The sequence below is a fragment of the Biomphalaria glabrata genome, chromosome 9 (genome assembly GCF_947242115.1).
Source record: "Biomphalaria glabrata chromosome 9, xgBioGlab47.1, whole genome shotgun sequence".
Classification (NCBI taxonomy): Eukaryota; Metazoa; Mollusca; class Gastropoda; family Planorbidae; genus Biomphalaria; species Biomphalaria glabrata.
Window position 1 is genome coordinate 24,399,934 of NC_074719.1, and position 25,158 is coordinate 24,425,091.

The 25,158-nt window shown below is 35.6% G+C and overlaps 1 protein-coding gene across 2 annotated transcripts; it reads right to left on the minus strand.

Moving 5' to 3' along the window:
• Positions 1-6,632: 6,632 nt before the first annotated feature.
• On the minus strand, positions 6,633-14,162 carry LOC106072766 (dermatopontin-like). Of its 2 annotated transcripts, none has more exons than XM_013233210.2 (3): positions 14,126-14,162; positions 10,382-10,609; positions 6,633-7,030 (listed from the first exon to the last, which is right to left on the minus strand). In XM_013233210.2, exons 1-3 carry the CDS (start codon positions 14,145-14,147, stop codon positions 6,738-6,740), a joined length of 543 nt encoding a protein of 180 aa, XP_013088664.2. In that variant the 5' UTR covers positions 14,148-14,162; the 3' UTR covers positions 6,633-6,737. The 2 variants fall into 2 exon arrangements, with proteins under 2 accessions (XP_013088664.2, XP_013088662.2); XM_013233208.2 differs by having other exon boundaries at positions 14,047-14,148.
• Between the last annotated feature and the right edge of the window lie 10,996 nt (positions 14,163-25,158).

Consider the following 25,158-nt stretch of genomic DNA (forward strand, 5'->3'; position numbering starts at 1 on the left):
TTCAGTATCACAAAGTCAAATACATTTATAGGATGTACTAAAAATGTTCACAAAAATTATAAATATTAGTTAAAGTTTTTTTTTTTTTCTGGTCAACTAGCTGCTAAAATGAAAAGAAAACATTTATGTTTGTTTATACAGGCTAAGAATGCACTTTGCATGTAAATATCACGCACATTTTTTAAAATGGACTTTTTATGCAGTGACTTTCGTGCAGTATCGAGACAAGCATCGGCAAGAAATACTACTAATCAGTTCCCTCAAATTTTTAAAAATAATCAATTTTTTTTTAGTGCCCCCATCAGAATAAAAGATGCTTATTTTTATGCGTTTTGTCTGACGGTAGGTCGGTCCGCCACGTTTAGATAACAAAAACAACTCTAAAATCTATTGAAAATCTGATTTAACCTTTAATGTTCCTTTCGAAACATCCCAATAGTTTTAAGTATCTATAATATATTGTTTCGGATGTTTTTGTGAAAAACAAATCAATGCCAACGAAAGTTTGTTTGCTCTTCTATCTTATATTAGCTTATATTTATACTTATATTACATTTAATTTCCATGATTAAACGTTGCAAAAACACATGATCAATAATATGTTGTTCTGGTTTTTTAATGTAAATCTAATATATAAAGCAGAAAGTAAGGCGTATGTATGTATGTATGTCCCCGCATAGAAATCAAAACCGTTTCACCGATCTTGATAAAACTTGGCAGAAATGTTCCGTGGGTACTAACTTAGACCGTACTGTATGCTGTAGCACTTAAACAAACTTAAGACCCTCAAAAAAAAAAGTTGCCCAACTCTAAAAGTATTGTATCTTATAAATCTAGGCCATGTTTACATGATGTGTCTAAATGATGAGACAAGATGGAGAGGTCACGCATGCGCAGAGATGAAAATCTCTAGACCTAAATTAGCTCTCATTCAAGAAAACATAATTTTGTTATTTTACACATGAACATACAAATACGTGTCTATTCATTTCATTATTTGATGCACATTAACCTTCAAATTTGAGTTTACAAAACATTTTTTTTCATAAAATCGTTCGCTCTAAATGTAAATAGCTTTAAACGTCTTGACATAATTTTCCGTAGCTTGCGGCACCATTATATCGCGTAGTGATACAAATGAAATGAATGTCAGAGGTCATAATATTGCGCATTATAAAGGCATATTATTAAATTAATAAACTACTTACATAATACAATTTAATTTCCAAATTTTTTTTAAAAGCTTTTAAGCTTACAGTTACCGATTCGGTTTAATTTTAAGTCTTTATTTTCAATGTACTTTTTCTTTTAGATTTACTTAATACGCATTTAGAAATGTTAGCAACTTAGCTACGAAATGATGAATGAAACACGGTTAATGTATCTAGGTCAACACATTACACCTTGATCGACACAAGCTCACATCACAGTGTTTATAGTCTTTAACTATAATAGGCTCAAAGTTTTTATTTATTGACTGGACTACTGTGGCATTCAAATTGTTTAGATTCTAAATCTAGAGCTACATAAAATTAAACTAACAATGTTATATAAACAATTACATTCACGCGTTCGATTTGATTATAAAATACTAGATGAATTGATTTATTTTTTAATTTATCATCTTTTTGTTCACGCCGTTATTGATTATTCAAACGGAATAAATGCATGCTATTTGTAGAAAGAAAAACCCGAGCAAAGCCGGGTAAAATTAAAGCTAGTAGCATAAAAATGCTAAATGAAAATCTCTATACTGGATATTGTTTCATAAAAAATGATTGTTTGAAGTCGCATAATTGACTAATACGACGCTTATATATATATTCTTTGACAATACGTCACTATTGTTTAATTATCGATATCAAATTGTTTCGTATTTTCATTATAAAACAAATTTATGTCTAATGACTTTATTCTTTAAAAATATCGAAAATAGCTTGTTCTGGATTTTTAAAAAAGAAAGTAATTTAATAGAAACGATTATTGGAAATCACTTTTTAGACTTATTTTACATTAAATTTTTTGGCCGAAACATCGGATTAGAATGTTCTGGGTTTGGTTTTGAAATAGAAATCGATCTACATTACTTTAATTTTCTTACAAATCTTCGCCAGAAATTTACGAATGTTATATGAAAAATCTACTAACAACAAATAACTGTTTGAAATCCCTGTTCTAATAAATAAAACAAATAATATTCTTATCATTTACGAAATTTTTCCGGATTTTTTATGAAAAATATTTTAACTCTATTTCTGTAAAATCTCACTTCTCTCTAGTGATGGGCAAAAGTTAACTAAAAAGTTAGAAACTTTTAGTTTAACTAAAAAAAATTAGTTAAGGCCATTGTTTAACTAGATAAAAAAAGTTTAGTTAAAATCGTAGTTTAATTAATTTTTTTTAGTTACTAACTAAAAAGTTTAATTAAAATTTGTAAAACTTTTCAACATGTGGTCAGGGTTAAAACGCACATTCCTGTTTTCTGGTCATGTGATATCAATAACTTTGATTATCAAAAAAATTATGCAGTTAACAACTATTTAGTCAGTCTGCATTTGAAGAGGGTAAAGTAAGATGCTGATAGAAGTCATGGGATTAAATATTTGCAATTGAAAGTAGCAGTATAATAAAATGTTTCTTCTTTGCAATATTATAAATGGGATTGTTCCGAATTTTTTTTAGAGCCACTTTGTTGGTGTTTAATTTCTGTTTCTAGTGGGAATCTGATTACTGAGTTAGGTCAATATTTAGTGGTTTTGATCAATTCATTTGCGCAAACAATAATTTATGAACTGCAGAAACATCAAGTACACTATTTTTAAAGTCTTAAGACTTATTATTGAGATCTAAGAATCGACAGTTAGGCCTATATAGGATAACCAACTCTATAAAAAAAAATCTTAATCCACGCCCTCTCTTGACCATAAAGTAAATAGACTGTGTCCAACTGATTTTAACGTCTGGTCAGCTAGACATACACACATAGGCCTAGTGTACTGTACGTGTGTAGTTGATGATACTACAAGACTAACTTGCATTTTTTTCAATACGCGTAATGCAATCGTGTTTTTGCTTAATGTGGAGTGGTCAGACGAGGCATGGCTAGTCAAGCATGTTCTTTACACTAAAATAGTTACACACCCTCCAGCCCAGAAAGTAAATAGACGGTGTGTCCAACTGATTTTAACAACCTGGCCAAATAGACGTACACGTGTAGGCCTATATAGTGTACTGAGTGTGCAGTCCATAAAGATTATAAGGCCACCCTGTTTTTTTTCCCTTGCGCGTTTAACGGTTATGCAATAGTGTTAGTTGTATTTTTAGTGGTCAGACAAAAAATAGCACATCGGCATGGTTAGTCAAGCATGTATTTAACATGATCAAATAATTATACGGTCAAATGTTTCTTAAAACTCCAACAATTTCGATTCTATTTCATTGTTTACTAGATCTAACTTTTAAACTCTAATTCTATGTTATCTAATGAGATGTTAAACTTTACCGGCATAAGTAATTAAAATTTTCCGTTATATAATAAGTTAATATAATTTTAAAAAAGAGTACTATTTTTTTCTAAAGGTTTTAATTGAAGAGGCAAAAATACAAAGCACACATATTTATTTAGACATCTCTTTCTTTAATTTTATTGTGCATTAACGTTTATGTAAGTAACTTATATTACTTAGTACTGATTTTATTATGGATAAATATTTCTAGGTCAACCCCCCCCCCCAAAAAAAAAAAAGTTTGTTATAGTTTAATTAATTTTCTTTAGTTTAGTTTAACTATATTTTGAAATTCATGATAAACTAATAGTTTAACTACTTTATTTTAGTTGATAACTAGTTTTAGTTTAACTTTTAAAAGTTAGTTTAGTTCCCATCACTACTTCTCTCTTACACTACATTTAATTTTCTAGCTAAAACGTTACAAAATATAATTATTGTTAATATTATGTTTCATTTTTTAAGGAAAACAACTTTCAAACACCAAAGCATGGTATGAAAATCTCTCCACAAGGCTGTGGTACATCTAATTTTCATACGAGACCATCCAAAAAATTTAATTAACGGTATTAGATTTATCTGAAATTCACTTTTTCTCTCACTTTATATACAAACATCCAGAACAAACTATATACATACTTAAAACTATTGCGATGTTTCAGAAGGAAAATTAAAGGTTAATTAAATTTTCATTAACTTTTAGTTGTTTTGTTTTATATTAACATGACGAACAGACATACTGACTGACAAAAAAGCACAAAAAATGCGGCTTTAATTCTTTTTAAATGAATTCTATTTGAACTCAGTGCACCAATGTGTGAACCCTTGTTAAATATCTCGTATAATAAAGACATTTTTTTTTGGGGGGGGGGGGGGTACTAGCCCAGTGTGACGTAATGGAATGTTCTTCATTTGACGTCATATGAATGAATTCTTTAAATGTAATGCTTAAAAAACAATCTGTGCACCAATGTCTTTGAACCCTCGAAAACTTGCTCATATGAATGAATTCTTTAAATGTAATGCTTAAAAAACAATCTGTGCACCAATGTCTTTTTAACCCTCGAAAACTTGCTCGTATTGATGACGACATTTGTTAGTGTGACGTACTGGATTTTTTTCCTTAGACGTCATATGGAATGAATTCTTTAAATGAAATGCTTAAACAACTCGGTATAGTTATGTTCAGTTAAAGCTCGTTATCTGACTCGTATTTAAAAAAAAAAAAGTAAAGTTCCCCTTTCAGACCCTTGCGGTCTATAGGGCAGATGATGCAAAAGTCATCTAATTATGTGACCTATGGTTAACGAGGGTGTTGTGTGGCCAGCACAACGACCAACTGCTTTTACTTTTTCCCTAACTAATGTTAGGTACTCATTAGAACTGGGTGGACTCAGAGGCGCCCAAAGATCCCGAAATTAAAAATCCCAGGATTCGAACCCGGGACTCCAGTTCAGAAGCCAAGCGCTGTACCGCTCACCCACCACGCCTCCGACTCGTATTTAAAAAAAGGCATGATAGCTAGATTTAGATCTTATCTATATTTTTTAAAACTAGATTTAGATTTTTTTTACAGTATATCTAGATTTTTAACTAGATCAAGATTTATTTTCTAATTAAAATCATTGTGGGATTCTAGATCTAGAATTTCTAGGTCTTGTTTAGAATGATATAGACTAGACCAAGATATAGAATTTCATTTTCTAGACTTAAAGTGTAGAGTTTCGATTTCTAAACGTCTAGATCAATATTGCAATGTTATGATATGATATACTAAAAATAATCTACTATTTTTAAATTCAATGTTGCATTCAGTCTATTGATAGATTATATAGTTGTTTTTTTTTTCATAAATCTAATCTAAATTACATCTAAATTATTCCTAATTTATATTTTAGATCTAGATCTTAAGAGTGCTAAATCAGAAGTTTAGTTAAGTTAGATCTACATTCTCATTCTAGTTCCATTTAAATACATTGAAGTACAAGCACGATATCTGTTCTTTTCTTCTTTTTTATTTTTTGATTAGGCCTACAATTAAATCAATGCTGAAAGATGATCTAAAATCGCTCGTCTGACATATTGTACATATCCGGTAGATGTCATGCCGTAAAGTGTAATATATCTCTTTATCAATAATAAGCTATTAGTTCATAACCAGTTTGTTATTAAGTTAACAGCAATGCCTGGTCGTGTGGTTAGCGTGCTGCACTGATTATCTCGATGAAGCCGGGTTCATACGCTGCTCGCTGCCATCCTCCGTCGTCCAGCGGGAGGTTTGGACAAGGAAATTAATTATCTTTAACTTTGAAGGAACATCCAAAACATTTAAAACAGAAAAAAAAAGAATTTTCATTTTTTTACAACCGCAAATGAATCTTGAAACATTATTACTTTTGACAACCAAAATGTCTTGAATATTCCTTGCAAATAGGCAGATCCGATAACACAAACTCTCTTTGTATTCTTGTTTTATTTTTGGTTAAGACTGTATGCAGTCAATGTTTCGGAAATCAAATCAAGCCAGAAGAGATAGCGATTTAAAGTCGGCTTTCCAGTTAAACATTAAACGTAGCAAAAACTAGAATATACTGGCCTAAAAGAAGGGGTTGAAGGTACAGCCAAAGTATTATATGTGAAAATTTTCAGAATGTAGCCTAAAAAAGGGGGGTCTCTGGCCAAAAAGAAATAGAGCCTATCAAATATCATAAAGTGTAAATAAGTGTCGACCCTATTTGTCAGGTCATGGAGAAGAGTTGTTGGGGGGGGGGGGGGGACTGTGAAGTGATACTCAAATTTACGGGCTGGTCCAATTTTGGAAAAAATGAAGGATTCCATGGCGAAATAAACAATATAGGCCCTCTAAAGCCTGGGAACAAATCAACGGGCGACAATCAAATCCTCCATTCTAAATCTATATGTATAGCATGATTGCCCGCGATCCTTATCACCAAATATGCGAGAAATATTGTCGTTTTCAAAACAATAATCTTAGCGTGAACATTCTTTGATTTTCTACATACAAAGTGATGAATTAACTGATGGCAACATCTGATGTATGTAATTTTTTCCCCGGCCCTCTTCTTAAAAAAAAAAAAAAAAAAACATAGTCATAAATACAAAAAGTAGACGAGATATATTTATTAAAAAGTTCATCCTGGGAAGAGGTACGAGTGACATTGTGGGACAACAGCTTTGAGTGAGACCAATCAATGTGTTGTCTGGATGTAACTACAATGTACAAAGTCTAAAACTAAATAGCCTGTCCTCGTAGTGGTTGCTATGATGGCTAAAAACTCCAGTGATTGCTTGATTCTCTGGGACTAGCATAGTCAGCTTACCATCCCAATTATTCATGTTATTAGTGGTTCGGCAATTACTAGGGATCTTTCCATTCACATCGCAACACTTGAACGCGAACCTACGATCTTCATAATGGTTATCGTGATAACTTTCAATGCCGGTCAGAACTCCGTTTCCAGGACAAATGAAGACCATCGGGCTATCGAAGTTATTCACGTAGCCTGGGGAAAATAGGAGCACATTTTAAAATCTGTAGGTAGACGTATCAAATATTTCTAAGAAAGTATACTTTTAATACACGCTTAGTTCCATTTACATATATATATATTATATATATATATATATATATATATATTGCGTGATTTTAAGATTAAAATGTATGATAGTTTTAAGTCATGGGGGGGGGGGAAGTAATCTAGAGAAAATTCACGGTGACTGTCAACAATCAAAATACAATATATATATATATATATATATATATATATATATATATATATATATATATATATATATATATATATAATAAAAAAGCTTCTATATTGCTGATTGTAAGATTAAAATGTATGATAGTTTTAAGTCATGGGGGGGAGGGAAGTAATCTAGAGAAAATTCAAGGTGACTCAACAATCAAAATACAATATATATATATATATATATATATATATATATATATATATATATATATATATATATATATATATATATAATAAAAAAGCTTCTATGGATCAGTCGTGTCTTTAAATTTATAATAAATCTGTAGTTACTAATATTTTGTTACCAATAGTCTTTTTTAGCGCAATTTGTGCTTTTAGCTTTCTCAATACGCTATGATCCTGTCACTTGTCTGGTCTAGTCACTACGCTATGATCCTATCACTTGTCTGGTCTAGTCACTACGCTGTGATCCTATCACTTGTCTGGTCTAGTCACTACGCTACGATCCTATCACTTGTCTGGTCTCGTTGGAAAGGTATACGGGGAAAAGAATGTGATTTAGGTGATCACTTTTTAAAAAAGGAAATGAATTCGAATTTGTGGGCTAAAGCCTTCTCAGGCTTCTCAAGCCAACGCGTTAACCACTCTACTAGCGAATTGTCTATGAACATGGAAGATTGTATATTTATGTTATCTATTGTTTCTATTTCATGTTTGTGTTCACTAAGACTCTATAAATGGGACTAGCTCAGCTAATGCCACCACTTTAGTCAGGTACAATTTCTTTCCCTTTTTGAGATACTGTGATGTATGTTTAATTATGTACTGAAGTCAACTGTAGTTGATTGTTAGATTTCAATCAATTACTCAGCAAGCGTTTGGGTTTCTTGTTCGGGTGTATTCAATGTAGTTGAACGACAGCACATAATCAACACACATCGATTTAACAAGTGAAAAGATGTGGTCAACACTAATGAACAATGAATAATAAGTTTAATCCAATAAAAGACCACAGTCAGAGTCTCTGTCAAATAAAACACGTCTTTACCCAAGAGAATCCTATTGCTAACTGATTTTCCAGTCTCTAACCCAAAATATCTCAAGCGTCACTAGTCCCGTTCAATATACGTCTTCTATGGTGCGTCGCTAAATAACTAATACTATAAACTAGGTGTCTAACAATACCAAACAAAATAATTTATGATCGATAGTAAATTAACTAATTTTGTTTTAATGATTCTTGTGTTGTTAAGTGAAAGAAATAATAGTGCCAAACTTCCGCTTGATCTGAGATGGAGTGTCAGAGAAACAACGTGCTACAGACTGTTGGCCAGACAGAGTGAGATGGAGTGTCAGAGAAACAAAGTGCTACAGACTGTTGGCCAGACAGAGTGAGATGGAGTGTCAGAGAAACAAAGTGCTACAGACTGTTGGCCAGACAGAGTGAGATGGAGTGTCAGAGAAACAATGTGCTACAGACTGTTGGCCAGACAGAGTGAGATGGAGTGTCAGAGAAACAAAGTGCTACAGACTGTTGGCCAGACAGAGTGAGATGGAGTGTCAGAGAAACAAAGTGCTACAGACTGTTGGCCAGACAGAGTGAGATGGAGTGTCAGAGAAACAAAGTGCTACAGACTGTTGGCCAGACAGAGTGAGATGGAGTGTCAGAGAAACAACGTGCTACAGACTGTTGGCCAGACAGAGTGAGATGGAGTGTCAGAGAAACAAAGTGCTACAGACTGTTGGCCAGACAGAGTGAGATGGAGTGTCAGAGAAACAAAGTGCTACAGACTGTTGGCCAGACAGAGTGAGATGGAGTGTCAGAGAAACAAAGTGCTACAGACTGTTGGCCAGACAGAGTGAGATGGAGTGTCAGAGAAACAACGTGCTACAGACTGTTGGCCAGACAGAGTGAGATGGAGTGTCAGAGAAACAACGTGCTACAGACTGTTGGCCAGACAGAGTGAGATGGAGTGTCAGAGAAACAAAGTGCTACAGACTGTTGGCCAGACAGAGTGAGATGGAGTGTCAGAGAAACAACGTGCTACAGACTGTTGGCCAGACAGAGTGAGATGGAGTGTCAGAGAAACAACGTGCTACAGACTGTTGGTCAGACAGAGTGAGATGGAGTGTCAGAGAAACAACGTGCTACAGACTGTTGGCCAGACAGAGTGAGATGGAGTGTCAGAGAAACAACGTGCTACAGACTGTTGGCCAGACAGAGTGAGATGGAGTGTCAGAGAAACAACGTGCTACAGACTGTTGGCCAGACAGAGTGAGATGGAGTGTCAGAGAAACAACGTGCTACAGACTGTTGGCCAGACAGAGTGAGATGGAGTGTCAGAGAAACAACGTGCTACAGACTGTTGGCCAGACAGAGTGAGATGGAGTGTCAGAGAAACAACGTGCTACAGACTGTTGGCCAGACAGAGTGAGATGGATAGAAACTTTGTAAAAATGAAACCTTCTCAGGCTGTTCTAATCGCAAACTTTTAACTCTTTCTCCCCGTAATTATTTTTCCACTTTTTGAAGGAGTTCTTCATTTTGCTCATTACTATTTTACTACTCTGTTATGATTGGGCTTCAATAGCTTTGTTGTTTGTAATCACAAAAATGTTTTATTTGGTCTAGAATTTAAGGGGAATGCATGCTCTTTTTATATAACACAAAGTCAAGTTTATAAAACTAAACATTAATTTATTTTAATGAGGTCAAAATCAACGATGTTATCGTCGATTAGGAGAGAAAGAGTTAACGCTTGTATTAGTGTTTTTTTTTTTTTTTTTTTTTTTGCCATTCAATTTATACCTCACGAGGGTATGAGCCATTTACTTATTTGATGCTAACAATTTGGAGATTCAGAAGTTACTATAGTATTTTAGTATCCATATTAAAGAACATCCAGAAAACTTCGCGCACTACAGTGAGACAATCAAATTAAAGACTAAAACACAGGTAATGTTCATTAGATATGGCCAAAATATCTTTTGAAATGGTTCAACAAAATATCAAATAAGACAATCTTTTGATGTCTTAAAAGTTTTTGATAAGGTTGAATTTTGGTAGCTCATTATGACGGAGCATTTGTACAACGTTATTGTGAAGTTATTCGATCACAATTAATGCTTTAGCTTTACCTGAGTTAATGCAGTTTGATGTAGGCCCTGCAGTCCGGCAGTGAACTTCCCAGCGTCTGTCTTCATAGTGGTTATCATGAACACTGGAAATGTAGCTGATAATTTGATTTTCTTGACAGCTGAAGACGAAAGGCTGGTCATAGTCATTGAGGTAGCCAGCAAGTGACCCCCTTGCAACAGCCAGAACAAAGAAGACAATACGACTGATGCACATATCAATACTTTCGTCTGCAGAAAAAAAAAGATCACAAAATAATTCATGTATATTTTATTTATTTCAAAACTAGTATTTCTATATAGGTCGGTAAGAAGAAATAATTTACAATAGTGTTATTTTAATATCAAAATGTAATTTTTGAATTAATATATTATCTATATTTATTATTATTTATTTATATAATAGATGCCCTTTATAATAAGATGTCTTGGTGGCTAAGCGGTAAAGTTATCCTTCGATCCGAATGGTCTAGGTTTCAAATGTCGTAAAAATTTGATTTTTGAATTTAGAGATATTTTTTAGGGAGGCCCCTGAGTCCACTCAACTTCGAGGAAAGCAAAGGCCTAAGGTTGTTGTGCTGCTGCATGTGCTGCCACATGACACCCTCGTTAATTTTCGGCGATTTATTAAACATATGACCTTTAGGCCTTCACCTGCCCTATAGGTCGCAAGGTTTTTTCCTACATCCCACTCTTGGATAATTGTCCACAATTATTCATAGTTAAAAAAGTAACGCAAAGTTCCCCTTTCAGACCTTGTGGTCTATAGGGCAGATGATGTAGAGGTCATAGTTGAATTAAAGTAAAAAACAAATAATAAATTGTGCTTGTATAGAAAAGAGAAATAAACCGTGTAGGATTGAAAGATGTTACAATGATTTGCGTTGGTTTCACTAATATAAGCTTTGCTATTACAAGTCTTTTATTCAGGTAGGCCTACGTAGCACATCATCGGCAAATAACACCAAAAAACCTCCTGGTGGGAAAATCTGGCGTCGTATCTCGAAAAGTACTCTAACGATTTTCCTAGAAATTAGACAGTTGATGTATATCTTTGAGAAAAGAATTACTAACTATTTAACCACAAAGCCCACAATGAACGTAATAGTTGGTTGTTTTTTTTAAGTATAAAAAAAAATAATAATTTTAATTTGGCGAGATATCTAGAAAATATATATCTTGAACAGACTAAGCGTCTTCGGGTATTTCCGCATGTAGACCTATTCCATAGATTTATATATTGTTGTAACCCTGCCTTGCACCAGTGCTTGAGATGCGCACTAGCGCACTGTTGAACGCACTAGAATAGAGAGAAGAACAGTGCATCAGGGATTGTGAAGAGTCTGAATGTTTGGGAAACTAAGAGGCCAGCTTTTGTGCTGCCTGAAGGTTGTTGTAGGGACCTGGAGCGAAGCGGGGAAGGCTCTCATTGGTCCACATTCGGGTTAAGTAGCAAAGGACTGGTATACTTAATAGTAAGACTCTGAGGAAGCTGAAGGAGGGTATGTGTTTACCCTAGTGAATAAACACAACTATTTATTTCCTGTTAAACTGTGTTGAGTTGCATGCCTTTTCGTTGAGTGCCTAACCGAGAGTTGCAACAATATTATATCTAGACTGGAAACCGGAAAAAAAAATTATCAACGATTGATCAATTCACATACCTTTAAATATAGATTTGTATGTACGTAACTCTTTTTCAAACTCTAAGGGAAGTCGCCCCAATCAATCTTTTCTGTCTTAGAAATGTAATGATCTTTAATTTTCAAAGTTTAGAAATAATGCAAAATCATTTCTCAGATTTTCTTTAGAATGGGCTATGAATAACATAACTATATATTCACGCTAATATATGAAACAAAGCCATTTCCTGTTAGTTTCCATTGAGATAATCTTTCAAAATCCTAGCTCGAAATAATTCATGTCTATTGATTTTAATCATCTGTGAAGAAACAAGTCTTTTTACGTTTAAAGTGCCTTTTTAATTGTGTAACATTTCAACATAACATATATACATGGCATTGTGGCAACGTTATATACAGATCTCCTACTTCACTCGCTGACTTCCTCTCTCTCTCTCTCTCTCTCTCTTGTTTACACACTCCTCACTTCCCCCAAGTCCCCTAACTCTCGATACCCAACTCTTGACCATGTGTCACGGTTGACCACACAGTAACCGTGTCCCAACATCATCTTGTGTACATTTCAATAGATTGATTACCTAGATCTTTCTAGATTTCTAAAGATTGCAAAATAATAATTATGTTCAATTACTAGATCTAGATTTAAAAAATTAAGTTATGTTACTTAGGTTAGAGTTTGAAAAAAATTCTTTACTTCTTATAACTATTTTACAAAAGAACGACTTGTTTCAACTTTTTAAAAACATTTTACATATTTTATAGATTTAAAAATCTCCATGTCCAGTCTAGATTCAGTATATATAAGACTATGGCTTATTCTTTCAAGAGTTTAATAAATTAGTGTTCAGTAACTTTTTCGAGCCGTCTTTTAAGTCTCAGACTATAGTTACTATACTGCTTTTAAACGCTTTCAGGCCAGAGTTTGGCGGAATAAATCGTTCCGCTTGCCTACGAAAATCAATGTCTACAAGGCGGTGATTCTCTCAACCCTTTTATATGGATCTGAGACATGGACACTATACAGAAAGCAACTAAGACTAATTTAGCGCTTTCACCAAAGATGCTTGCGCTCCATCATGGACATACGGTGGCAAGACCGCACTACAAACAGCGATGTCCTTGCGAACGCCGGCATGGACAGTATAGAGGGACTTCTTATGGTCCGACTGTTACGCTGGGCAGGGCATGTATCCCGTATGGGGGACGAACGTATGCCAAAAGCAGTCTTTTTTTGGTGAGCTAAAAGGTGGTCGACGTAACAGATGTGCTCCACGGAAACGCTTTATAGACCAGCTTAGGCGCCAACTTGTCTTAGCTGACATAGATTGGTTGCATGCGGCCTCAAAACGAGACAGCTAGAGGTCACTCACAAAGGCCGCAGGATAAACAATTAAGACCAAAAGGAAATCCGCTGCCGCGAACAGACGCAGACGGCGAAAAGAAAATCTAAATCAACCACCGGCGGACAATGGTTATGCTTGCCCTGGGTGTAGCAAAATATGTAGGGCACAGATATGGCTGCGTAGCCACGGGAAATACTACATTCTTCATTAATCTTTGGAATCGAAGACAAGCCTTATTATTATTGTTATTATTATTATTATAAATACAATTTATGCTTCCTATCATTACAATGTTAAATACTCTGATTTATAACCACGCTTAACCAGGATTTTTGTTTCTACCTATAGCCTACATTTATTTCTATGGACATGTCCTCTGCTCCCTCACTCACTCTCTACTGTAAATGTAAAAACTTTCATTGAAAGATAGATAGATAGATAGACAGATAGATAGATAGATAGATAGATAGATAGATAGATAGATAGATAGATAGATAGATAGATAGACAGACTGACAGATAGATAGATAGATAGATAGATAGATAGATAGATAGATAGATAGATAGATAGATAGATAGATAGATAGATAAATAGATAGATAGATAGATAGATAGATAGATAGATAGATAGATAGATAGATAGATAGACAGAAAGATAGAAAGCAAAACTGTACAATATCTACCTTTAAGACAGCTTAAAGAGAATGCGTAATGAGCTGTGACAGCCAACATATATAGTGATCTGGTGTGACTTTTAATTACCTTTCCACGCCCAGAAGAACATAGGATGCAGGACATTCACGCTACTACTAAAAACATCATTTCAAAAACACAGATAAACATGTCACATGACTCAAAAACATGGACATAGATGAAAATAGCAAACTCATTTTAAACATAGCAACATGGTTTTGTTCTTTCCAACTTACACGTATTTGGTTTAAAGCTTGATGATTAGAAAAGTCTATTTCTTTGTATTGTCCAAGAAAACAATGAGAATGATTAGTAGCCTACAACTTAACAGACTGACTTAATATGATGGCTGGGAAAGACTATATATGAATGTTTTCGAATAAGGGTCAGGTTAAGGAAAGAAAAGCAAATTTGTTTTAATTTCACAGGGAAAGTGTTTCATAATTCAGATAATAGATTCCAAGACTATGGATTGCGAGCCACATCCGGCCTTTGACTCAATGCTATCCGTCATTTGAAACTCGTGTCCAACAGGCATAATGAGAAGTATAGGATCGTTTTCACTGGACCAAAGTTGTTTTTTTGTTTGTTTTTTTTGGGGGGAGGGGGTTGCTGTAAATTGGCCCGCGTATTGGAAATGAATACGGCCGACAAGTTGCAAGAGATTACGTGTGACTGATGTAGATGTTGCTGATTTAAATTTAATGAATGTTTTAATTGATTCATGCTTTCTTAGTGACTATGAATACATGTGCAAAGTTTCCACTTGATCCGAGAAAGAGGAGAGGAAGATATAACTTGCTCAACATTTGTGACAGACAGACAGACGAAATGAGCAGATATAAGCTTTGTAATAAAATCAGATCAACTTTGACACCAGCAAAGAAATGATTATATGATAGAGGATTTCACTGATACACGTCATGCCTTAACATAGCAACAGAAAAGTTAAGTACAATTGCTTTTAACTGGCGTCAGTCTCCTCCAAAGTACTATTTCTTGTTGGTCTGCTGTTTCATTTGTTTCAAGCGTCCTTCAGAAATGTTACATCCTATTCGAAAACATTTTTAGTATGACGTAGATTGAAATGTGAACAACAATTTATGCTGAAGGATATAGTGACTAGAAGGTCTATTTGAGAAGTTGGTGAAACAACACAATTTGAGTCATTAAATGTTGAATAATTTAAATTATATATCTTACTATTGGGAAAAAAATACTAGTTGGGAAAACTCTAATTTTGACTTATAATTTTTCAGAGTAAGAAATAAATAAAATTTATCTATTAATAAGATGATTTATTTAAACTAAAGCTTGTCATGCTCAATAGGTGTGCCCCAAGGTAAATAACAAATAGAATAATAGTTTAGGTAATAGTTATAGATCTTATAAATGTCATCTTACAGACGTTACTTAAAAAAAAAAAAAAAAAGGATGACTACGTCCAACGTGTGCTCCAAGGTCAATCTAGTCATGCATGTTAATCGATGACTTTAACTCTTCCAAGTCATTGGTTTTCCTATAGGCCTAATATAGTTGTATTATAGCATATACGTCCATTTAAATGTACTCATGGGCTAGTGAAGAGTGTTGATTAGTTGTACGTCAGTTATGGAAGGTCATTGGTGTAATCCTAACTTGTTTTAACCGTTTCAGTCAGTCATGAATTGTACATGAATTGCGACATATCCTGTTAACGGGAAAAAATGAGCGAAACTGCACTCTATACGACTCTTGTTAACTGCGCCTCTGTTTTGATGGTTAGATCCTGTGTTGTCAAAACCTTGCTTTAATGAGCACACATATGACGTGTGTTTTCTCTTGGTTGGTGATCAGTTACTTGTTAGGATAATTTCTTAGTTGCAGCATGTTTACTTAGCTGCTAAAATGATGATTATGTTTTTTAATCCTGAGGGTGGCATATCATTCGTTATTTCGACATTAAAAGTTCCCCTTTCAGACCTTAAGGGCAGATGATGTCATCATTTTCTTTGGCCAACGGTTTACGAGCAGAGTGTCATGTGGCCAGCACAACGACTAGCCGCCTTTACTTTTTTTCCCAACTAAAGTCCCGAAATTCAAAATTCCAGCCATCATCGAGATTTGAACCCAGGACCCCAGGTTCGGAAGCCAAACGCTTAACCACTCAGCCACTGCGACCCATTTATTTCAGAATTAACTGGATAATTTTTCTCCAAAATGATTTTTTTTCTTCCAAGCTTCATCCAGCTTTTTTTTGAAGCCTACACAGAATCTACTGATGTTTGAAAGCTTTAAAAAAATCTTATTCTTTTTCGCTTTTTTTAAAAACTGTATATCTAATTACAGTGGAAATAAACAAAGCAATTAACAATAATAATTAATAAAAAAAATCAAATCGTTATTATCTTTTAGTTTGAAGTCTTTAGCATTTATTGCATTTCTAGATTAAAAAAAACAAAACAAGGTTACAAAGACAGTTTGTGTGTAAACACAAACTCAAAATCGGCACCCGAAGTGGTCCACCTACAATCTTCACCAGGATTCGAACACGGGACTTCCGGTCCCATCTGCCAAAGCATCTCCATATATTTATTTAGCGTACACTTATATTTTTTAAAACAATAATTATTAACCTTATCCATACATTCAAAATTAATATCATGTTACATGTAATAAAGAGAAACTAAAAAAGATTTATTCTTCTAATAAATTAAATAAATTGGCAACAAGAAAAAAAATCTTGACCTACTTTAAGTGTACAACAACACTTTCCCCTCGCAAATAAAAATTAATATCTCCATTGTCATTTGTCATACAAACTAGACATAGATCTAGCTAGATCTAGACCTAGTTATAGATCTAGATCTAAGTCTAGATCTAGAAATAGATCTAGGCCTACTAAGTCTAGAACTAGAGTTAGATCTAAGTCTATATCTAGATCTAAGTCTAGTTCTAGATCTAGAACCAGATATAAAATCTTGATATAGAATCTACTATATCTAGACTAGAACTCGTCTGAATTTACAAGTTTAATCTTACAATTACTAGACCTAGACAATGTTATGATCATGAATAGTAGGCCTTTTGTTAAAGGGTAATGGTGTACTATGCTGTTCGTATCCGATTCATTTCTTAATCTAATGTGGTACTATATATATATTGTTTACATAATTAATCAATCTGCACCCCTAAGATGTCAGAAGATAAGTTATTGCCTTAATAATTAAAATTTTGTTCAAATTATCAATACATTTATAATATATATTAATATATATCTAGATCTGGGCTCTATTTAGTCTTATTTAGACTATCAAGTTTAGGCCCCTATAATGAGGATATAACCCGTAACTGTTGTCTCCCGTGTTGTTTTAGCCGCTTTGCAGCAGCACCAGAGTTTCCTCTCCGGGGCGCATTCCTGGGCCTTGGATAAAGGGGTCATGGGTGGCCCATGCGTCATGATCCCTCTCTCGACCTTGCTGATGTGATCCAAAGGAACGCATCGCATTACATTTGGCACCAACTCAGTTGCAGAAGCTGCCGGAGGGAATTTCATAGCTGATACTCCCAACGCCTAAGGGGCTTCACTCCTGATTTCTCCTCGAGGTTGTCTCCTGAAGCCTCAGTACCGCAAGGCAGCGGGGGTTTGAAGTCAGAGTACCCCTCTCCTAGATGAACTGCCTTACTAGGCTGACGAGCTCCATCTGCCCGAAGCTCCCGGTTTTGTGGCGCCAGGTATCCGCCTTCACCCCTTCACCTGTTAGTAAGAGCAGTTTCGCCGGGCTTAATATCTAAGCCACACGAGCAGGCCAGGTGCTGGACTTAGTTGTCAGAGGCTATTTGAGACGCATGCCATTAGGAGTACTTTATAGACAATGGGAGCTTAACCCCATTGACACCCCTGGCCATGACAACCTTTGAGTCAAGTCCAACTTGATTGGCGTAATGTATGGACGCCACGGGTTGTCTCTGACGGTGGGAGAGGTCTTCGCGCCTCACTGATCAGCTACCGCCCGCCTCAACCTGGGCAGCCCCCAGTCAGTTAGGTGCTGATCCGCCACAGCCTGCCTGCTCTAATGGGTGCTTAGAGCTTAGTTTAAAACGACAAGTAGGCTGGAAACTTGCACCAAGTAACAAAAGAAGAAAAATTAAACTGAAAAAGAAAATCCCTGTCATGCGACTGGCCACTTGGAATGTCAGGACAATGTGTCCTGGTCTCACTGATGATCTAAGGCAGATCGACGATGCAAGGAAGACGGCAGTTATAAACAACGAGCTAAAAAGGCTACATATTGACATTGCAGCCCTGCAAGAAACCCGACTGGCCGAAAACGGCATGCTCCGCGAGACTGACTACACTTTCTTTTGGAAAGGGAAAGCACAGGATGAGACTCGAATACATGGTGTGGGCTTTGCTGTCAAGAACAGTCTTCTTCCCATGATAGTCCCTCCAGTTGTTGGCTCGGAACGGCTACTAAGCATAAGTATGATTACAGCATCTGGAAAAGTCACTCTAATTAGTGCCTATGCCCCCACACTATGCTCGCTTCAGGAGGACAAAGACAAGTTCTATGAAAACCTCAAAGAAGCCATTGCAAACATTCCTCAAAAAGAACATATGATCCTTCTAGGTGACTTCAATGCCAGAGTAGGATCAGATCACACTACCTGGCCAGACTGTCTTGGGCTTTTTGGAATCGGAAAGATGAATGAGAACGGACAAAGACTGCTTGAATTCTGCACATACCATAAGCTCTGCATTACCAACACATACTTCAGAACAAAACCACAGCACTGTGTCTCATGGAGGCACCCTAGGTCTGGGCACTGGCACCAGCTGGATATGATACTGACACGAAAAAAGGACATTGGAAATATACTGCTGACACGTAGCTACCAAAGCGCGGATTGTGATACTGATCATACTTTAGTGTCATGCCGGACAAGACTGCTGCCAACTAAGATCCACACTTCACAGGGAAAAAGAAAATCACGCCTGAATACTACTAGCACAAAAAATCCTGATCTTTGCACCGAATTTGAGAACAAATTAGAGGAAGCTTTTAAAAACTTCTCTGTGACTGAGGTAGAAAAAAGCTGGACGTTTATGCGTGATACAATCTACCAAACATCATCACTGGTCTTTGGAAACAAAACCAAGAAAAGCGAAGACTGGTTTGAAGCTAGTCTACCAGAAATGGAAACTGCCACTACGAACAAGAGAGCAGCCATGCTAATCTACAAGAAGGATCCCACCCCAAGCAACTTAAAAAGGCTCAGAGCTGAACGTAACAATGCCCAAAGAGTAGCGAGACAATGTGCTAACAAATACTGGCAGGAGCTATGCGAAGATATTCAATCTTGTGCCGACTGTGGTAACATAAGAGGACTATATGAGGGCATGAGAAAAGCCTTTGGACCTCACACCAGCAAGTGTGCTCCACTCAAGTCAAAAGATGGCTCAATCATCAGCGATCGTGCGCTGCAAATGGAACGATGGGTAGAACACTATGCAGAACTCTACCAGATTGAAAACGCCATCTCACCAAATGCTGTTTCCAACTTCCCATCACTTCCAGTTTTGACGGAATTAGACGAAACGCCCTCAGTAAAGGAGCTGAGCATTGCCATTGACATGCTTGCACATGGGAAAACACCCGGAGGAGATGGCATTCCTGCTGAAGTAATTCAGGCTGGAAAACATGCCCTAATCAAACCACTCCATGAACTGCTAAGCTTGTGCTGGGAACAAGGAATGGTCCCCCAGGAATTGAAAGACTCCAACATTGTTACAATTTATAAAAATAAAGGCGACCGCTCTGATTGTAACAATTTCAGAGGTATCTCACTGCTTAGCATAGTCGGAAAGGCTTTTGCTAGAGTGTTACTAAAGCGATTACAGATCCTGGCAGATCGTGTTTATCCAGAGTCGCAGTGTGGCTTTAGGGCAGGAAGATCTACAACAGATATGATTTTCTCTCTGCGGCAGCTACAGGAGAAGAGCAGAGAACAAAAGCAGCCCCTCTTCATAGCTTTTATTGATTTGACCAAGGCCTTTGACCTTGTTAGCAGAAGCGGTCTGTTTGCTGTACTAGAGAGAATCGGCTGTCCAAATAAGTTAAGAAAACTAGTGTCAGCTTTTCACGAAAATATGCAGGGCACCGTTCAGTTTGGAAGTTCTTCCTCCAGGCCATTCTCCATTAAAAGCGGTGTAAAACAAGGATGTGTACTGGCCCCTACACTTTTTGGCATCTTCTTCTCAGTCGTACTATCCAGTGCTTTTAAATCCCTGGAAGACGGAATATACATCCATAGCAGATCCGATGGAAGGCTCTTTAACCTGGCACGTCTTAAAGCCAAAACGAAAAGGCGTCGTATCTTGATAAGGGAGCTGCTGTTTGCCGATGACGCGGCACTCGTATCTCACTCACAAGGAGGTCTACAGAAGCTAGAAAACCTTAGCAGCTGCTTGTCAAGAGTTTAGCCTTACTATAAGTCTCTCCAAGACCGAAATCCTGGCACAAGACGTTGCAGAAATACCTATAATACAAATTGGGAACCACACCCTTTCAGTGGTGCAGGAATTTACCTACTTGGGTTCAACAATTGTCAGTAACCTAGACTTAGACATCGAGCTGACAAAAAGGATAGGAAAAGCTACCACAGCATTGGCAAAACTCTCCAAGCGCGTCTGGGAAAATGGTAAATTGACCACAGCGACCAAAATCCTAGTCTACAACGCCTGTGTTGTGAGCACTCTCCTTTATGGCAGTGAAAGCTGGTCAACATACATGTACCAAGAGCACAGATTGAATAGTTTCCACTTGCGCTGCCTGAGACGCATAATGGGCATCTCTTGGAAGGACCATGTCTCCAATCAGGAAGTTTTGAGACTGGCCAATATGAACAGCATGTATGCTCTCCTGACACAAAGGAGATTACGCTGGCTCGGACATGTCACCCGCATGCCAGATGGTAGAATCCCGAAAGATATCTTATATGCTGAGCTTGTGGAAGGAGTCAGACCCAAGGGCCGCCCAAGACTAACATATAGAGATGTCTGCAAGCGAGACATGAGAGCCTCAGGCATCAGTGAAAGTATGTGGGAAAACATAGCCAAAGACCGGAGTGCATGGAGACAGACTGTGCGTGCTGGGACAACCCTTGCTGAGAACAAAAGAATTGAAGCGGCTTTAATCAAGAGGGAAAAAAAGAAAGCTGCCCTGTCTGCTAGCCCTAAATCAGAGGCATACAAATGTACGAATTGTGGCAAAGTCTGCCGTTCTAAAATTGGCTTGATTAGCCACACCAGATTCTGCCCCCTATCAAGATTAAGCCAAAACCAGTGACTCACTTGGGCGCATCCATTGCCTTTCGAGACAAAAGGAGCCATATATATATATAATGAGGATATGTTAAAACTGCGCGCTATAAAAATAGTACGTTATTTTTTTAACTTATAACTAAAACGAAGTTCGTATCAAAATTCTTTTTTCTTAAAAACAACATTTGTATCAGTATTCTATTCAATGAGTTAGTAAATAAATAGAAAATATATTTTATAATGATCCATTGACATTTTTACCATTTTGACCTTAGATGCAATTTATTTTTTACCAATGCGCGAATCTATGAATGAAGCTTGATTAACTAATGAAGAAGTCCATGACTTTAAAAAAAAAAAAGTTACCTCCCCTGAAGTTTTTCATTGAAAAGTGGTGTAATTTTTAAAAAAAAATCTGCTTGCATAGATAATTTGTAAAATTAGATGGTTCACTTTAGGAAAAAAAAAGTAGCCGTTGCATCAGAACTTTGAATGAGCTAAAATATCATGATGTGCTATTTTCTATTTCTCTTGTAGTTTCTCAGATCTAAACGGGACAGACGAGGACCGCTAAAAATGACTTATTCTCAAAGTAAACCTGAGAGAATATTCTATTTTAACAACATTATATTGAACGACTTGTCTGGTCAAACGCTCGTTATATTTCCACATTCTTTTCTTGGATCTAGTTTAGTGTAGATGACAACACATGTAACATTAAAAATAGCCAATTATTTAATCAACTAACATTTTAAAAGTTCCCCTTTCAGACTTTGTGGTCTATAGGGCAGATGATGTAAAGGGCATCTGTTTCTGTGTCCTACGGTTAACTTCGTCAGCACTACCACCAACAAACAATAAATGGGATTAATTCAGCTTATACCACCACTTCAATCAAATACAAATTATTTCCCTTGTTTGAAATATCAAACAAAATAATTAATTACCAATTACTTTTTTTTTTACTATTGTGTTGTCATTTTAAAGAAATAATTGTGCAAAATTTCAGCTTGGTCCGGGATTGGGTGTGGGAGAAATAACGTGTACAATTTTTTTGACCATACAGCCGGACAGAGTGAGTTGATAGAAGCTTTGGAAATGTTTCTAATCGAAAAGATTTATTATTGTTAGTCTAGATCAATTGCAAATTTAATCTTAATACTATTCCAAACTAATGGGCTTTGTTGCTGATCATAAAAAATATATATGTTATAATTATATATGTGTCAGACGAGAATAGCCCAAATTTTCAGTAAAAGAAATTACAAAAGTCATTTCTATATAGAAGAAGTTACGAAAGTTATATAATATAAAACCACAGACCTATATGTACTACAATAAATATAGGAATTTGGTCTCTATTTACGACTAATTTAGGTAGATACTGTTTTACTATTACAGACCAAGCATCAGATTTTAGAAAACCTAGGTTTGTTTTGTGTGTAACGCTATTCGCTAACAACGTATAGATCTAAATTACATCTCTTTATTCGTATAATTAAATCTTTATATTAAAATCTATATGAATGCGTTGGTAATATAGTAGATCTAGAGCTACATATTATAAATGAGATTAGTAGATTTATGTTAATAAATTAAGTGGAATAGATCTCTTGTTCTAGAACTTTAGAATCTACATATTTTTTGGGGGGCATTTCGTGCAGCCGTCCGAACGAAACCTGATGTCGATGCATTCGTGTAATCGCTGCCTCATTTGACCCAGCATTGTGCAAAATAAATAATGAGTAGAGTAGGAGTAAGTACACAGCCCTCATGCACGCCATTTGTTATTGGGAAATGATCGACAGGTCACCATTGTGTCTAATCTATTATCTATCCCACAAGAAAGTGCTTGAAAATGTATAGGAGCGTAGTTGGACATTCGAGCCTGGTCAAAATCCTCCATAAACCATTGACCGTGTCGAAAGCCTTGGTGAGGTCCACGAAGGATGCGTATATATAGGTTTATTATAGTATACTATACTAAAAAATCTAGTCTAAAATCAATACTAAGTCATCTAAAACAAGTTCATTCATGTATTAACATGCGATTTTTTAAAAATATATTTATAAGCTTAGCTTTATTTTGGACAAATGTCTCACAAAGACTGATAAGAAAAATCATGTATAAACATCAGGAGAAAACACGATCAAGAAAACATTAACAAATTAAAACAGACACAAAATAGACAGTGACATTCATGACAAACGAATATTCACAATTTATTACAGTAACATCTTTTTAAAAACGCCTTTTAAAAAATCATTAAAAGTTTTAAAGTCACACAAATTTTTATTCCTACAAGTATTTTTGTGTGTGAAATTGTGTATCGGAAAATGCCGGGTACTTGAAGTCAGCAAGTCCTAAAAAAAATAAAATAAACAGATCTTGGGTAAAAGACTCATCAAATACTGTAAATGTGTAGTTTCAGGTGCTTGTTTCAGGTCTTTTCTTTCTATAACCTCTATGGTGTTTTATACCAACTACCGTATTTTTGTGCAGAATTTTTTTCTTTATTAAGCACACTTGAAATTATAGCATTGTCAGTTTAATTTAAAAAGAGAACTGAAAATGCAAAAGATATATAAGGAAAAGGGTACTTCCGGCCTAATTTATAATTCTAGTTTTAAACCAAAGAAACGAAACGCATAAGCGCAACAAAGCCCATTGATACAACCACGCTCAATGGAAGTTTTTTTGTTTGTTTTTTATTTTGCTTGTTTTTTTTTTTATAATGGACCTTGTTCAACATTCTTAAACAAACAACATTTAGCCACGTGATTCTCTATCTCTTCTATACAAATTACGATCTAATTTTAATACACATTGGCTATCACGTGACAGTTTTTTTCGTTGTTTTATCAATATTATCATGTGACTAAATGTTGTTTGTTTACAATTGGTGAATGAGGTCCTTTTGAAAAGGCCTCAAGGAATCCCAAGTGGTTCACAAAAGTAATGGGGCCGTAGATCACTGGGCTTGCTATAAGCATAGAACGTGGCGCGAAACAAAAACAATGAACACAATTCGTTTGAATCGCACAAATTCTTTAGTGTTAGTCTAAGCCATGTAATATATAGTCTATGTCTAAGCTAAATGCATGAAATAGTACTAAATAAAAAAAAACTACAGACCAGTATCACTTACCAGCATCACATGTAAAATCCTAGAACACATAATATGTAGCAACATCATAAACCACTTAGACAAACATAATGTCCTCACACCATACCAACATGGCTTTAGGAAATATAGATAATGTGAAACACAACTAATAGATGATTTTTCAAAAGGTTTAGATAATAGTGAACAAATAGATGCTATCTTACTAGATTTTTCTAAGGCTTTTGACAAAGTTCACCACCATAGTTTGCTTAAAAAATTAAAATATTTCGGCATTAATGGTCCACTGCATCAGTGGATTAAAGACTTTCTGATAGGGAGAGAACAAACTGTAATAATAAATGGCTCTAAATCAACACCGATAACAGTAAACTCAGGTGTACCTCAAGGAACAGTCTTGGGTCCACTACTATTTTTAATTTACATAAATGATTTACCAAATTGCATTACTTCATGAACAAAAGTCAGATTATTTGCAGACGATTGCATAATATATAGAACAATAAAAACAACACAAGACACAGATATTTTACAAAGAGAATTAGATGAATTACAGAAATGGGAATCAAATTGGAGCATGTCTTTCCACCCAGAAAAATGTCAGTTATTAAGAATAACAAAAAAACTAAAACAAATTAATTCCACTTATCTTATTCATGGCAAACCAGTAACAC

Bases quoted from the DNA above. Each gene is read 5' to 3' on its own strand.
- LOC106072766 (XM_013233208.2), bottom strand. From the start codon at position 14,095: ATGTTGGCTGTCACAGCTCATTACGCATTCTCTTTAAGCTGTCTTAAA. The intron at 10,610-14,046 runs GTAGATATTGTA...TTTTTTCTGCAG, and splicing joins CTCTTTAAGCTGTCTTAAAG to ACGAAAGTATTGATATGTGC. The intron at 7,031-10,381 runs GTAAAGCTAAAG...TATTTTCCCCAG, and splicing joins ATCAAACTGCATTAACTCAG to GCTACGTGAATAACTTCGAT.